At 44.0% G+C, this 17,188-nt stretch overlaps 1 protein-coding gene across 1 annotated transcript; it reads right to left on the bottom strand.

Annotated features, from left to right (window-relative positions):
- Positions 1-1,160: 1,160 nt before the first annotated feature.
- LOC104039395 (cytochrome P450 2U1) lies at positions 1,161-16,856 on the bottom strand. Its single transcript, XM_064450070.1, has 5 exons — positions 16,084-16,856; positions 10,659-11,291; positions 5,737-5,898; positions 4,583-4,750; positions 1,161-4,155 (listed from the first exon to the last, which is right to left on the bottom strand). The coding sequence occupies exons 1-5, from the start codon at positions 16,523-16,525 to the stop codon at positions 3,977-3,979; spliced, it is 1,584 nt and encodes a 527-aa protein (XP_064306140.1). The 5' UTR covers positions 16,526-16,856; the 3' UTR covers positions 1,161-3,976.
- Between the last annotated feature and the right edge of the window lie 332 nt (positions 16,857-17,188).

Here is a 17,188-nt window from a genome sequence, read left to right as displayed (position 1 = left end):
TCCTCAACGTTGGAAGCACTCCCTAATCAGTTTCCAAACTAGAAGGGGATTTCATTTTCAGGCTAGCACAAACTATAATAATGAATTTTGAAAAATCAAATCCTTCCTTTAAAAATACTGAATTATATCAGATCCGATGCAGACCACCTTAGTTTTCCATCCAACTCCTTTATCGCCAGAACGACTGGCGCTTCAAGCCAGCAGCAGCTGGCAACGCAGCAATTACGGCGTATTCTACTTGAGTCAGCCGCAGGGTAAACATTAAGCAACTTGTTTTCTTCAAACAGAAGAAGTGGAGAATTCTCATATCTCTGCACTTTGTACCAAAAGCGCATGCAAAAAATTCCCTTTCCTCACTCAGCCTCATCTGACAGCAGATTAGCCAGGAGCAGTGTGTGGCTGCTGGAAACAGCTTTACCCAAACAGCGACTCAGAGTTCCTGTTCCTTGTGTAGGAACAACAGCTGAGCAGGTAATTAATGTAATTCCCTAAAGAAATAGCACTGTGCCAAGTTACCTGCAACCTAGCACCAGGCTGTAAGACACAGGATTTCCACACACAGGTGTTACTCTGGAGCGCCCAGCTCTCCGTGTGTGCCAGCACTTGCACCCACTCCTTCCTCACAAGCACCTCCGTTGCCTCCTGCTCAGCTCTCGCATTCTGCGTGCGAGGATCTCCTGCCTCTCCCCGGGCTCCTCCCAGGCCAGAGGCTGCAGCTCTCTGCCCCCCACCCCAGGCTCTCCCTGGGCACCCCCTTCCCTCTCCCACCCCTCTATGCCAGGAGTCCAACAAAACTACACCTCGACTCTGCCCGTGGTTTTCTTTCCCACCTCGTTCCTCAGACTGTGCATCTCCTCCTGGTGGCAACTCATTCGCCGTTCTATCTTCCTCATCTCTTCTCTCTCCTCCTCTTATTCCAAGCAACAGTTTTAAAACTCCGTTGAGAGAATGAACAGACATACTCTTCCCAGCATTTGCTCATAACATGCCTAGCATTGTGTTTTCCCAGTTTCACTTTATTCCCCCACCTCCTTCACTCCTCACCCAAAACATTTTGTAACATTCTCACTCAAAAGCCTTCTTTATAAGAGGTAAAACACCAAACTCCACAAGCTTAGTCAATAACGGGAACTTATTAAAATGACTATGCAAAGCTGTCAAACGCTTACTTGGGCATTTCTTTATTAAAAATAAAATTACACTGAAGCAAAGTCTTTTTTAGAAATAAAGACGCTTTCAGCATTCAGAAATAGCCATCCACTTACATAAACATACATTTTTCAGTAAGGCATTTGAGGTGTTTCCTCTGCTAAAAAAGAGGAGGGGAAGGACACATTTACAAACACAAAACATATCTGCTGCTGCTTTACTTACAGTTTACCAACGATGGCAACACACTTTTAAAACAACAAACGTTTCATTGCTTCTATCTATAGTTTAGCTACTTTCATGGTATCCTGTGAAAATTGCAGTGCACCTGGAAGGCATGAAAGGCATGTATTTCCAACAGCATCCTGCATTCTGGCAGACACTGACATGGTTGCAACTTCACATCAGTATTTTTAGCTTGTCACACTGGGCAGCACTTGATTATAGGTATCATCAAAAACCGCATCTCAAAGTACTATTTGTAGATGGATAATTTTCAAAGGATAGTTTTCAAAGGTGACATTTTAAACTAAACCCAGCAGGGAAAACAAGGACAAATACGTACAATTCCACATACTAGGGGATTACGTGAACTGTGTCTTCTTTGGAATCTGTTTAAAAAAAACAACCCTAAAGCGCTTTTCAATTGTGTCCTCATCAATTAAAAGGACACGTATTTTATATAAGCAGTCAGCCGCACACCAACATCATCATGTTGCTTAGAGGCATTTCAACAGAAAGAAAGATAAATATTATCAGCACTTAATTTTAGCTTTGCAATTAAGCATATACCATTTTAAGGATTTCCAGACACAAATCCCAACTACACAGAATCTATTTATTCACTGGAAAATATAAAGTTAAAGAAACAAGTGCTTATTATTACACCAATACTGTCAGCTTTTAGTGCAAGTTTACTAGCATTGGTACCAACTCAACTTTTTGTTTTGCTATGTGGTTTTCAAAAATTTCATACAAAGAAAAAAATCTTAACACGAGCATGGGCTAACCTCTAAAGTCAAAAGTTAACCAATAGGAGAACTGGAAGTTTTCATACAAACAGTGGGGTACCTGACCAACCAAATACATCATTCGGAAATTAAGCCCCTCTATTATTCAAAACAGCTAACAGAAAACCTTAATTTAAATCCAAAATAACTATGTTACAGTCTTTGCTAGGCACTACCTGGCTTTTAAAACTTCAAGTTAAATAGTGGCAAAAACAGAGGTTAATTTAAAGCTGAAGAGCTGACTCTTCTTTTACAATTTAGGTTTAACTTCTCCTATGGAATACCCAATTCCACTTTACAGTCCAGTCTTGTAAACCTGACATGAGGAGGACTGCTAGTATTTTCTACATCTCCAGTGGGGAGCAGGGCAGGAGAAATGTATTTCCTTAAGACCATATATGTACTTATTTCATCTGATACAAAATCCTGCTAGATCAAAAGGTGTATAAAGAGATTTAAGGATGATTAAAAACAAGTATTTAAAGGTTAATTGTTACATGTCCCCCAAAAGGTTGCTTTCGATGTTTGAGATCTTTTTCAAAAGGCAAGATTGACTGCCCCTTCTGAAACACCTAACAACAGGTTTCCTTGGCAATTGGTTTGATAGTGGTAAACACCACTAAAATTTTGCATGTGAAAAGAGTAAGGTACTGATACACTAATATTGAACGAACTACAGATCTTTTACTTCATATGGAAGACAACAAAGAGAAAGCCTTTACGCTCAAACATCAAGTTTGTCAGATTCCTCATGTTCCATGCTTAAACGTGTAAGATCTACATCTGTAGTGCTGTACTGATGCCATATTTGAAGAAAGACTCCAGTTCCCAAAGCCAAACGTGTTGTGGCAGTACTGTCCACACTGCCTGGAAATTAACAACCTGAGTGCAAGCCCCAACTTCAGGATTATGCATAGAGTTCTCCCTGATGAGCAGGCTGTTGGTCTCGTCCAGACTGCAGCCACTGCTGATGTGGGGAAAACAGCGAATGCAAAGCGGCAGCACAAACGTCTTGAATATCTGCTTGGCACCAGAAAGAACAGACTTCTGTTTCTTGTTAGAGAAATCTGCCTCTCGTTTATGTTCTGAGATAAAACATCTGCATCCAGATGCTGCACACTCCTTTCATGTTCTGAACATGGTACATTGAAGGATTCGTTTGGCCTCCAAGTCTGTGTTTTCAGAGTTGGCACCTGCTTGTTTATAGCGAGCCCTGACAGTCAAGAATGTCGGGATCCAGGAATCCAGACTGATTCAATCCAATCTACACCTGAGTTACTTGCAAGAAAGAAACCTCCAAAGTCAGTCATTTCCAAAAAGTAGTTGTCATTATTTAAGCTCAGTTAAAATGCTTCTTTACACAGAAAATGTTACTACCCTCTCATTCATTAATCCTTTTGGTATTAGATGATGTCCTTCACTCATTTGGTAAATTAAATGCTTACGTACTGCTTCTACCAAAATTACAATTACTGTTTGCTAAAGCATTAACAGATGTTTTGGACCATTCTCCCATAATTAGTATTTGACAAACTGACAGTAATAGCTTATAGACGGAGCGGTTAAACCCAGCAAGTTTTAATAACAAATTGCAAACTATGCTGTCAGTTCATTTGTGGAATGCAACAGGTGACAAAAAAAAAAACCACACAACAATCTTCTCTTTCCAGAAGTGTTAATGGATCATTCTCACTGACTCTGAAAGCCTATGGAGTTGGTGTTTTTCTGGACAGAAAGTAACAAAATAAGCTGGAAACAAAATAAAGCTGGATTTTAAAAGTGCAGTATTTCTTTGTTTAATCTTTTTCAATATTATGTCATTTCTTCAAAGCTATTATATTGAATGGACATGGAGCTAAAGTTAGACCAAACCTTCCTTCCATAGATGGTTTTGCAGCATTTTCAGGATACACAAAGGTAAAACCTTGCATTAGACTTGTAAAAATTAAGAACAGCTCCATTTTTGCCAACTGCTCTCCCATGCACACACGTTTACCTAAAGAACAGTTAGAAGAGACATATTACTGTTTTTATACTGTTGATCCATTTGTTAACGCACATGCAATTCCTATGCTAGCACAGTCCAAACACAGAAAGGCTCAAGCTACTATTAAGCCGTAAACCTTGAAGCTTTGGTCTCCCATATTTGAGTCTAAGCCTTGCCCAGCTGTACTGCTTCACATTAACAGCATTTACATCCATAGTTAAAGCATTATCAAAGAACAATTAATCATTTCTCATTTCTGCCTGGCAACTGGAGCTTTTAGGAACCCAACCCATTTTGCAAGCCACCGAATGTAATAATAAAAAAAGTTCTGTAGTTGCTCCTATGCGCAACTTTCACATCTCACGCCTCCAAGGCGCTACACTTGGAAGACCACCACCACCGCCAACCAGCTACTGACTGCATGTGGATATCTTACCCATTCCGAAAGGAATGAATGCCTCTTTCTTAATTATCTGGCCATTTTCATCCAGAAATCTTGATGGTTGAAATTCATCTGGCTTCTCCCAAATGTTAGGATCTCTGTGTACCGACCACAAGTTGGGCACAATCACGCTGCCCTTCGGAATAGTATATCCCTGCAGCACTTTAAACAAAAGCACAGAGACACAGGATCTGACAAGTCGATTGCTAAAAGTAAACAGGGGAGACTTACACTTATTAAAAAGACAACTAGAAGATGTCACAAAAATTATATGGATCCCTAGCTGCGGGCTGCGAACGTATCAGGAGCTTAAGGCAAAGGTGACCTCCTCTAGCCTGCCTGAGTCAGAATCATGCAGGCCAGGGCAGCTGGGAAGACATCAAGTTACACCAACAGCTCCCTGCGGGGAAAAGGCAGCAGCAATCGTTAGAAATGCGCTCTGCTGCATGGAAGTGCTGTGACCCAGTTTCTTCCTGTTCCAGTGCTGTCACAGAGCCCTACCACAGTGACGGTAGAGGTAAGGAAGAGGGACAGGTTTTGAAGTGTTGTGACAAAAGGGTTTTGAAGTTACTCGTCCCATTTCAGCTTGTTGCACCTCACTGTCCTGCAAGCCAACACATTTAAAAAAGCAGATCAATTCTGTACTGGGTTTGAAAGCTAAGTATTGCTACCTCCCACTCACTTTAGCTAGTGTCCAGCTACATTTATGAAAACATATGGCCAACAAGATGACTTGGAAAGGGATATTTATTATTGCTTTCCGTAGATGCAGCACTCCGTGGTATTAGCCTTTCAAGCATTCGCTCTGAACTGATGTTTTCAGAACTTTGTGTCAGATGGCCAAAAACAACTCTGCTGTTTCAGGTACAAAGGTGGAGTCTTAGCGGCCAACTACCACTAAACACATCAGTCAACACAAGCTCACCTCCAGAAAAGAAACTGCTCTAAATTAGAAAACTACTTCTGGACGCTAGGTCAGACATGCTACTTAAATAGAAGAGTACCTCAAGCCCACCTGCTCTCTATAAATGGCATTTATACTTTGGTTACATGTCTAATGCATAAATAAGGTCTTTGTAAATTCTCACTAGGTCCGTTGGATCATCTACAAAGAAATGCTATATTAACAAGTCTCTACAAATGCTTACCAGCAGTTTCTGAGGCCATTCGAGGAATAGAAAGGGGAACAACCGTGGTCATCCTCTGCACTTCCATAATGGTTGCCTCTGTAAAGGGCATTTGAGCCTTGTGGATAAGAGAGGGAACTTTGTCACATCCTAGAACTGCTTCAATTTCTGCATGAACCTTCTCTATTCAAAGGGAGTGAGAAAAATAAACAAAAAAGAGAAGATGCATAATATGTGATAAGACACCATCTCAATTTAATTTGCCTATGCTTCATTGTTTACATAGGTTTGTCAAAAATGACTACAAGTCACGTGATCCCTAGCTGAAATAACTACACCAACATAAGCCTCAGGAATGGACTCAGTTAAGAACAAAACAACCAAGTACAATATTGACAACCGTCAAGAGTAACGCTACTGAGACGACAGACACTGCTAGCACTTCTGGATTGGAAAAGTACAGCAAAAGTTCTGTTCAGATTCCGAATATATTCATAATCTTAAAGAGTTTCACCATGCAGTAATCTGAATGGTGAAAACATCAAGCTTCTGGCCTGCATTAAAAAAAAACCTAATAAAAAGAGACTGCATGCAGTATGTGCCTGCGCTGGCCTCAGTCCCTGGGGAGATCCAGTTCTCAGAACTGGGAAAGGTGGTGAAGAGATGGGAAAGCTTTTCTTGCAGCTGGCATTAGATACTTCATTCTGGAGCAGGAATTCTGGTGCTGTTACTGCAAGCACTGAAGCTATTTAACTTGCTCCTGCTGTTTCCTACTTTCTATTCACAGAACCCAAGCCCCAGCGATTTCCCAGTTCCCCCAAAATGCAGCAGCAGATGCTCATTCCCCCACATAGCCCTTCTGCAAAGGAAAAATAGAAGTTAGCGAGCTTCCCTCCTCTCTCATTCATGTGAGGCACAAAGTGTCAAAATATTTGTTTGCCCCTTTGATCTCACTAAAGGCCCAGCACACAAGTAATTCTCTTTGTAGAAGTTTCCAAGATGCAAGATTTGCTTCACCCATTGTCATGGTTTAACCCCAGCCAACAACCCAGCCCCACACAGCCACCTGTTCACTTGCCCCTAGTGGGATGGGGGAGAGAATCGGAAGAGTAAAAGTGAGGAAACTCGTGGGTTGAGACAAAGACAGTTTAATAGGTAAAGCAAAAGCTGCACACTTAAGCAGAGCAAAACAAGGAACTCGCTCGCTGCTTCCCATTGGCCACAGGTGTTCAGCCACCTCCAGGAAACCAGGGCTTCACCACGTGTAACGGTTACTTGGGAAGACAAACGCCATCACTCCAAATGTCCCCCCCTTTCTTCTTCTTCCCACCTGCATATGCTGAGCATGACGCCATATGGTGTGGGATGTCCCTTTGGTCAGTTGGGGTCAGCTGTCCCAGCTCTGTCCCCTCCCAGCTTCTTGTGCACCCCCAGCCTGCTCGCTGGTGGGGTGGGGTGAGGGGCAGAAAGGGCCTTGACTCTGTGTAAGCCCGGCTCAGCAGTAACTGAAACACACTGTTTTCAGCACAAATCCAAACCATGCCCCATACTAGCTACTCTGAAGAAAATTAACACTATCCCAGCCAAAATCAGCATACCCATGTAGAGGATGATGCACCTTTTCTTCCAGGTAACTTGGAATCTGGCTACACAGCAAAAGACAATCTTCTTGAAAGATGAGACCTCAAAAATTAACCTTTAATCAAAAACTAACCTTTAATGAAAAATTTTCCTATTTTACCACTGATAACCTGAATATTTTGTGGTTGTCCTGCTTGCCTTTTCCAAGATTCAGAACCCACGCTGCTGATATTCAGAGTTTTTGCTCTTTCTCTCCTTAGCACGGATTCAAGATTAAATAAAAGCTCAACGTGGAAAAGTTTCTCTGTATTCAGAGAAGCATTCAGAAACACCATACAAACTGTGTTCAACAAACAGTTGCTGCCACCTACTGGGTTTGCCAGGAAAACGAGTTCTCATATGAGGCACACAGTAAATACCTTGACAGCAAGAGATTTGCTAATGGTGTGGCTCTCAAGTACCTGCATTGTAGGGTTTTGCTACTTTTTTTAAGGACACATTACATCCCTGTACTCAGGTATGCACATCCACAGTAATTTAAACGAGTGAAGTTTTCAATATTAAAAAAAAATTAAGAAGTGTGGCTCATGCCAAATGTCACACCAGCATTTTATCCTGAACAATATTTCTTCGGGGTTTGTAAAGATATGTGGCACTATAGAGAAAGCAGCCGAACTGCTGCTCACATTACCAACTGCAAAACGTAGACTTCAAGATTTTTTTGCCAACAGCATGTTATTTAAACTGCTCCACTCCATTTCATACATTTAAAAGTCTCTCAGATCTTCAGAAGTCAAGGACCAAAACGAAGTCAAGGTTGAGATGAAATAAAAAACTCACCACTGCCTCCCTGTATGCATGCATGCACATGCCCACCCTTCCCTTTTTTCCATGTAAAAAGCAAAACCGGCTTCCACAGACAAATACATTCTTTCTGATTTTTCCCCGATAGCCCTTCATTTGTCTTTCCATGTGTGCAACATTTGCTACTGCTAAAAGTTATGTAATTCAAGTATTTCCTTTAGGGGATAACAGGAACATACCATCAGAAAAAAAAACAACACAAACAACAAAAAAAACCACCCCACAAAATAATAATAATAATAATAATAATAATAAAAACAAAAAGCCCACCAAAAAAAAAACCAACAACAAAAAAAAAACCAGAAAAGCAGCCCATACATATCCCAGGCAATCAGGATACATAATGAATGTGATACTAGAAGTAAGAGAATAACATTACATAGCTAAGTGATACTGAGCTTATTTATATTGTTTGACAATAACCACAGCATAAGGAAAGGGGAAATCAGAGAGGGGCAATAAAACTGTTAGAAATCAGCAGAAGAGAGAAAACTGACCAGCACATACATATACAGTACCAGGCGGCAGGGAAAGGGATTAAAAAAAACCCCAAACACAAAACTCTTCTAGATCTCATTCACGTAATTTAGAACATATCTAATTCATGTAACTGCATATCAAGTCAAGCAGTGATAACACACCAAACCATTAAAAATAGAAGAATAAGCCTATGCAATAAAATGTTATTTTACATTTGTCTCCAGGGGACTCACTCTCCCATATACTGAACTGATGCCCTATTTTGCAATGTTTGCAAAACAGGCTGGCTTTGTGCAATTAACTATGCTCTTGACCTGTTTAAAGAGACTATTCCAGACAGATAGGTGCAGTAAACAAGCATATCTATTTGCTTATCTGCAAAGCAGCTACAGTACATGAAAACCTCAAAAACTCAAATACTTGATAAAAGTTTTCCAGGTTTATATTGTTCTTAGATAATTTCAGGTTTACCCTTCTTCACTCCAGGTTAGTGAGAAGTCTGAGCAAAGCAGTGGTCTCTTGGAGAAGTGTTTCACTACTATAAACGGAGGTAGAATCGCGCAAGCAGAATCTGTCCGCCCTGCCAAAGTTTCCAGTCCTCATACACCCAACAATCTTTCTAGTGGAACAATCTTTCAGTTGCTATGTAGGACTTTACGAGAAGCTGCTAATAAATTAATAAATCAATTGCTTTATTTTTCCTGAATTCAACCATCTAAATTTTCTAAATCGTGCTAAAGAAAATGCTGGCTTTGCAACCGCATGTACTGTCACAAGACTTATTATAGTAAGATATTTAACCAAAATTAATTTCAAGTCTTTGGCAATAGAAAATTTATCCTAAGTCCCAAAATACACCTCCAGCAAGTACTATTTTAACCCTCTAACCTCTCCAACACCACTGGTATTTTTTATATCCGCAAAAGTCCACAAGTCATTTTCTGGAACTCTCTCACAAACAGTAACCAGATCATAGCACCATCAAATAATTTGGGTTGCAAGAAGCCCCTCTGGTGGTCACCTGATCTAAACACTCAAAGCGAAGTCATCTTCCAAGTTAGATCCAACTCTGGGGGTAGATCAGACTACTCAGGTTCATACCTCCTCTGAGTTTTAAATAGTTCCAAAGTCAGAGATTCTGTTAACTCTCAGGTCAATCTGTTGCACTCCTTGCTATCTTCATAGGGCTTTTTTTTTTCCCTAGTATCTCATCAGAATTTTCTTCTTGTAGACTCTCTCTGCTGCTTCTCTTCCCTCCCTCCACTGCACACCTCAGAGGAGGCTGCCTCCATCTTCTTAGCGTTTTCCAATCAGGTAGTTGTAAGACAGCATAAGGCCTCCCCTCAGTCATCGTTCCCTAACACTGAACAAGCCCAGTTCCTTCTGCCTCTCCTCTGGGGCCATGTGCTCCATGTGTCTTTCCCCCCGCCCTCGCCATCAGCAACCTAGCTAACTGTCACGACCATTCAAGACTGATGGGGAGAGGCCTTGCAATGACATCAACCAGCTGGTGTCATGGACTTGTGTAAGTCCAATTTGCTTAAGCTGTCTCTAATCTGATCTTCCTCTACAGTGGGTAGTGTTTCACTTCCCCAGACTCTGCCACTAGGCTCAAGAACCTCCCTGCTCAGGGAGGCATAAAAGCAGACCTTACCACTACGTATCTCACATACCATATGTCACTACGAGAGACCGGGAATGCCACGATTGCCAAAGCTTTTGAAACATGCTCAGGTTCCCTGGAGTTGCTTGGGAAAGATAAAGTTGTCCCAAACGAGAAGAAATACATAGACTAAAGGGCCATTTAGATAGTTAACATATAGCACTAACCTGGAGATCATGATAGCAGAGCAGGATAGATGATGTCTGATTATGTATCAGCCTTTCAGATTACACACACACGTGCACTATTTGCACTCCAAATGACTTCTCTACTGTCACTGTTTGCTTCTGGTTTTGAACACCCATTTAAAGCTTTACAGTCTGGAATAAAATACCTAAAATAAAAATAGTCTTACCTTGTACTTCTGGGTAGAGAGACATGTAGAGCAGGCACCACAGTAGTGTGTTGGAAGTAGTGTCTGTGCCTGCAATGAAGAGGTCACCAATGATAAAAAATAAGTAGTCTTCATTAAAACTGCTCTCCTTGTTGTTCTTTTCTTCTTCCGCATGGATGAAGTACATATCAATGAAGTCCCTGGGATTTGCTGCATCCAGTGTATCCCTGTGCTGTGCAATTATTTTCTTTAGAAAAGCAGTAATATCTAATTCTGTTTTCCTAAGCTCCCAGAAAGGCCCAAAGGGAAGGTAGTACAGCCAAGGGCAGATATTGACCAGGATCATATAGCTGTTCACACTCAGCTCTAGTGCACGGGACATGTTCTTCAGCATCGTCTTGAACTCAACATCTTCATAGTTAAAACGCCTGCCAAAGGCCATGGAACAGATAACATTGGACACTGCGTTGCGAATGATTGGAAAGGGATTAAATGGATCCTTCCCATGCTTCAGCATTTCCTCCTTTATAAACTTCAGCTCCTCAATGATTTTAGGCTCTAAGCTGTGTCTTCCTACTCCAAAATGACGCAGCGTTGAGAGAGAGAATTTCCTCTGTTGCTTCCAGACAGGGCCGTAAGGTGCAAAAATAACACCTGGAAGAGAAAGGGAGAGTCTGAAAGCAAAATGATCTATTTTCACGAAGGAGTTAGACAGGCCTGCGACCCAAGAGCCAGAAGAGAGGGAAACAACAGATAGCAAATCTGTCCCAAGCACTGGGCAAGGAGCTACAGGAAGAACACAAGGCTCCTTTTAATAGCTTTGGGAAATCCTGTCCCTCCTTTTCCTGATCAGTGAAATTAATATAACAGTTGCATCAATAGTTTTATTAGTCTTTGCAAGACACTAATAGATGGTGAAAAGGTACTGTAGATGCTTTATTACAAATGTTAACAATTTTGTAGGAACTGTTACTCTGGGGCATATGTTAGCTATAGCCTTTTCTCCTCAACGTCTTGAGACAGGAATTCCTTCAGCAAGGCAGAACACAAGATATTAAAACACAAAGCAGCTTGCATTTCTTTTCCCCTTCGTGTTACACTAACTTCTCAATAATGTTTGTGTGTGCACATATTTCTATTACAAGCAAGGCTTTTCTTTAACATGCAATCAAAACGCAGGATGCTTTGCAGCAAACTGGGAAAGTCATGACAGGTTCAGAGCAACTTGGCAAAAACCTGCTTGATTTGCATCTCAAGAGTTTTGATGGCTCTAGGCACCTGTTCTGCAAGACTGTGTCATTACAAAACACCATTTAAATTAAATCCCTTAGCTTGGTGTATAAATATTGCTCACTTACAAACAGAAACATCTCTCTTTTGGAATTAACAGACCACATGAAAGATACCAAAGGGTAATCAAATACACCACCTATTTTCTATTCTCTAATGTCCTCCACAGTTAACCTGAGAAAGTTTAGAGTCATCAAAACACAGGCTAGTTCTGCTTTTCTTCTTCTAGTAAAGTTACACCACACCTGTTTTTCTTCTGGAAATAAAAAGTTACTTTATAGAAGCAACACCAATTCTTCTGTTAACTGCAAAACTTAATGTTACAAGTCAGGGTTCATGGCTGAGGTGGGAAAGAAACAGAGATTTCTTGGAACAAAACAATTTTATCGCTATTTCTATCCCACAACGATCATCTCCAAAACAGACTATACAACCACAGTCTCTTCCCTTTTCTCTCATAAGGAAAATTAGTTTTAGGACCCAAATACCTTTATAAAAGAAGAGAGACCTATTATCTTGAATGTAAAGAAGACTCTCCCAGCCACATAGGAAGTCTAACACCAACAACAAACCTCTCCATGCTCAGAGTGTCTCTCCAGCAGTCCTGCACGGGACATGGCTGCATGGCATGATGCCTTCTGAAATCCTGAAGCCCCAAAGTACCGCAGAATGAATACTAACGTTTGATTTACAAATTGGGAAATAATAACATAGGAGACAGATTAAAGAGGAAGAAGAACATAAAGTTAGAATAACAGATAAAAGAGAAGAAAACTGCCAACTGGATCACTCCCAGGTAATAAGAATGGAACAGTACTTCACTATTTTCAAAGAAAATCTCTGCATGACCTGAAAAGTCAACATACCCAGCACAAAAAGTACTCTTAAAAAAACCCCAAAACTAAAAAAAAACCCAAAACAACCACCACCAAAACAAACCCCCAAAACAAAAAACCAAAATGCCTGAAGAAAATACAATAAATTCTGAAGCAACAAAACCCCAGAATAACCAGGAGTTCACGCTCATTACAGAGGACTAATTTCTATGAACTGATAATGAAAACCTTTCAATACAACCAACAGAGCAACAAACGCACAGAAGAACAGAAAGTTTGTTTTATTCTCTCTTTTTACATTAAAAATTCAAACCCTTATGAGAAACAAGTTCTGGCAAAGACTAACTCCCCCCTCAAATTTCTCACTGCTAAGCTAGTAGTGCTGCTGCAATACTGGGAACATTGACTAACACAGAATTCATTACATATAACAACATTTGTCTTCAGTATTGTCCGGCATCCATATCTGGATGTGTACAGGGCAGGACTATAAAGGCAAATGACCACTCAAGCTCCATCCACTCTAGAGAATGAGTCTTTGCGACCTCTCATAGCTATAGAATACAAAAACACTAAAACAAAATACCAAAATGTTTTCTTCCCCCAGCCTAGTATTTCTCTTTCCACAAGCGTACGTGCAGAAGCCTTTGATTAAGAATTGATGTCTACTTCTCCCTTAAGTTCTCACCACACTTCCCATCCAGCCAAGGCGGCCTCCCTTCTTTGCTGTTCAGTTGCTGAAATGCAGTATTTGCCATTTCTGATACTTCTACATGCTCTCCCCCAGACACAATATTTTATTTACATCTTTCAATCAATAAAGCCACACCCTGCCGAGATAAGCCCTTCTTTCTTCCCTAATACACCCAGCAGGTCAGCTCAGGGTAAAGACAAAACTGCAACAGAAAATGTAGCTTAAAAGAAAACAGCCCCATAACTTTACACCAGGTAGTTTGTTTACAGAACGGAGATGGAGGAATCCGAAATGGACACTCACTGACTCAAAGCATCCCAGCGCTGTAGTACCCAAGTTGTGAGCGGTAGATCTGAAGTTACACAACCGTCCCACTTCTATCGATCCCCTTCCTAGTACATGCGAGCACAACTGTCACTGCCGCAATCTGTAGCAAAGTCTCACCCACGAACTCCTGAAACTAAGCACGGGAGGTTACCAGACCTTAACAGGCCTCCAGTTTGAGCGTTGTAACCACCCACCTCCTCCATGAACCACACGCAAAAAGAAACGCTAGTTAGCCCAGAGCTCTTATAGACAATATCCGAAAACTGAGCTTAGATATTTACATTGTACCTATAGCATAAAAAACAAAAATCAAAACCCCCACCTACGCCCCCAAAGCTTTCAGAAAACATGTATGGCTCACCTGTTACCCAACCGCTTCCGCAGCAAGTGCCTTCCCAGTAGCACAAATGCAGTATTGCAAAGGTTCGGTTAGCTCCTACATCCCACCACTAAACCCAAGCCGGCCCACGGAGAACAGCTGCAACTTCCAGCGGCTTTTGGAGAACCTCCTTGCGCGGGGGCCAGGCAGGCACACGCTGCCCATATTCACTGACTTTTCCTTTTGTGTACTCGAAACACACTACCCCCATGGTTCATCCTACAATACTCTTGCCTCTGCAGCAATGCAACCTGTTGCGCCAGCTAACGTAAGCAATACATAACAGCTCGGTGTGTTTTATGGACAACTGGGCAACCTGCACATAACAGTCCCTGTGCCTGAACACAGCTGCAGTGACCTTCCAGAGAAAACTAAATGTAAAGCAATGTGACGACCCTGCCGCAGCGCGGTGCGACGCAAGCAGGCGCGGCCCCTGCGCTTGGCCGCAGCACGCTCCAGGCAACAGGCTCCGTACACTTCTGACTCCCCTGGAGCATCCAACCACGGGAGCTGCCAACTTAGTTATCAGAGATTTTATTCAGGCGTTTACATTAATTCTTTGTAAGTAGCATGCATCGACTGCCCTGTCTACTCGTGTCACCATGGTCAAAAAAAAGTCTACAAGAGAACTGTCTGAAAAAAACCAAGAAACATACAAATTCACAGCATTCAAGGAAAAAGAAACCCACAAGCCTGAACGCACAGTTTTGCGGCACTGCTAAAACTGATCCGATGTCTAACTGCTCTTCCTCCTTTCCTCCTCCAGTCCTTGCTAAATGTACCGTGCCCAAAAATATTCATGCGCTATAACAACAACTACGCGCTAGTCAGATCTGTCTCAGACCTCTCATTAAACAAGTATCATTAAGCATTTATTTTTTTATTCTTTAAACCAATTACAGCAATGGTACCTGATTGCTTTTTAATAAACACGATCTAGGTTCATTGCTTCCCTCTTATCTTTACTGGGGTAATTCTGGCACAGTAAAAAAATTAAGATAAAAAGTTTCAGGCACTTAATCAATAGATTTCCCTGGCCTCAGTGGGGATGGGGGGAGATAAACAAGTTTCACCATACAGTTCGCACATTAACAAGCCTCCTGGGCTACCCCTCCCGAACTGAAGAAGGAAAGGTAGTTTTCCACAAACACCGAGATCTATAACGGACCTAAAGACTAAACATTCTAAGAACGTTTAGAAGAAATTCTGACTGCGATATCGCCATCACATGCCTGAACACCCCGTGACCTTTTGTTGCAAAAGCCAGCAGACTCTCCTTTGACCTATTAAAAAAAAAAAAACAAACAACCCAAATACGCTCAGTAAGTTTTGACAAGCAGAATAACGCACCTGCCAACATCCCAGCAGGAGCAGCTCGCGCGCCGGCAGCGCGCGCCTCCGGGACGCGGCGGGAGCCCGCGCTCAGCCACCGTTACTGTGGCAGGAACCGGGGAAGCACACCGTTATTTCACAGTGCCGCCAAAGCACCCGGAATTCCTTCTCCCGATGTAGCCGCAATCAGAGAGGCCCTGGGTGACAGCCTGGCTGTTCCCTACCCCGCTGCCCCTGCTGTAGGCAGGGGTGCAGGGAGGAGGCATTTCGGGCGCGGCGACGTCGCCCGCCGCGCACCCCGCGGCACCGCCGAGCTCGCCGGGATGCCGCCCGTTGCCCCGCCCGTCGGGCGAGCCCCTCCGTACGTCTCCGGTCACCAACCGGCAGGCCGAGGGACACACGCGATGAGCAGCACAAAGCAAGCTGGTGGCTCAGCCTGTAATTCACAACCGTTGCCGGTAAATTTTGGCTCGGCAGCCTCGAAACCGGACAGCTCCCGCCCGGTATTCGCGCTAAGGGAGGCCCTGGCAGCCCAGGTGCCCGCCGGGCCCCCCAGCAGCCCCGCCGGCCGCCCCCGGGGGCCCTTACCCTTCTTGTGGGTGATCATGAGGACGATGGGGACGGAAGGCCGGTCGCTGAACACCTCCGCCTTCTGCACCAGCGCCTCCCGCACCGCCCCGAAGGTGTTGAGGACGATGAAGGGGCGGCTGCCCACGAAGAGCCGGAAGACGCCGCCGTACATCTCGGTGAGGCCGGTGAGGAAGACGTGGGGCGAGAAGGCGGGGGAGCCCCGGCCGCCGCCCCGCACCTCCACCGCCCACCTCCGCAGCAGCGGCGGCGGCAGCAGGGCGAAGGCGAAGTTGCCCACCAGCGGCCAGGGCGCCGGGCCGGGCGGCAGCCCCGGCGGGGCCCGCGGCCGCCGCAGCAGCCAGTAGCAGCCCAGCCAGCACAGGGCCGCCAGCAGCAGCTCGGTGGCGGTGGGGGCCCGCCACAGCCACGTCCAAGCGGCCATGCCCTCCCCCGCCGCCATCCCCTCAAGGGGGCGTCGCGCCCCGCCGCCCTCCTCCTCCCGGCCCGCCCCCGCCCCCCACGCAGCGGCTTAAGATGGCGGGGGCGGGCGGGAGGCGAGGCCCGCCGGCGCCCTGACCCCGCCGCCGCCGCCGCCGCCGCCGCCGCCGGCCGGGGTGTGGGCGGGTAGCGGTCCGCCCCGGGGCCGGGCTCCGCGCCCGCCCCGCCGCCTCAGCGCCTCAGGGCCGGCGGCGGGGGCGCAGCACCCAGAAATCCAGGCGCTGACGGGCGGCCTCAGGCGGGCTTTGGTAGAGGGGGTGAGGTGCAAAATCAGTCACCATCAGAGGGGGTGGGGGTGTGTGTGTGTGTGTGGAAAGCTGACCCTGCCCTTGGACTTGGGCTGATAAACGATGTCATTCAGTTAAAAAAAAAAAAACACACACCCAACCCTGACTGCTCATCACAGCCTTATAGAACTTACTTTCAAGTGCCCCTTATGCAAAAATAGAAAAGCATAATTAAAAAAAAGTAAAAAAATATTTTTATTGGGAAAGGAAATAGAAATCTTTCATGCCCTTCCCTAATACAAAATCTGGCACTTCCGGGTAACACACCAAAATTTTCTGTTTTCATAACCAAGGTATAACCTGCAACAGTGGCCCAGCTCTAGGTTAAGTAACTGCTT

This window comes from Phalacrocorax carbo, chromosome 4, assembly GCF_963921805.1.
Source record: "Phalacrocorax carbo chromosome 4, bPhaCar2.1, whole genome shotgun sequence".
NCBI classification, from domain to species: domain Eukaryota; kingdom Metazoa; phylum Chordata; class Aves; order Suliformes; family Phalacrocoracidae; genus Phalacrocorax; species Phalacrocorax carbo.
The sequence above is the reverse complement of the archived record's forward strand: the minus strand, read 5'-3'. Positions and strand labels throughout refer to the sequence as shown.

Coding starts and splice junctions, on each gene's coding strand:
- LOC104039395 (XM_064450070.1), bottom strand. CDS start 16,525: ATGGCGGCGGGGGAGGGCATGGCCGCTTGGACGTGGCTGTGGCGGGCC. Junction 11,292..16,083: donor CATGATCACCCACAAGAAGG/GTAAGGGCCCCC, acceptor TTTCTCTTCCAG/GTGTTATTTTTGCACCTTAC. Junction 4,751..5,736: donor AATGGCCTCAGAAACTGCTG/GTAAGCATTTGT, acceptor TTTTGTTTAAAG/TGCTGCAGGGATATACTATT.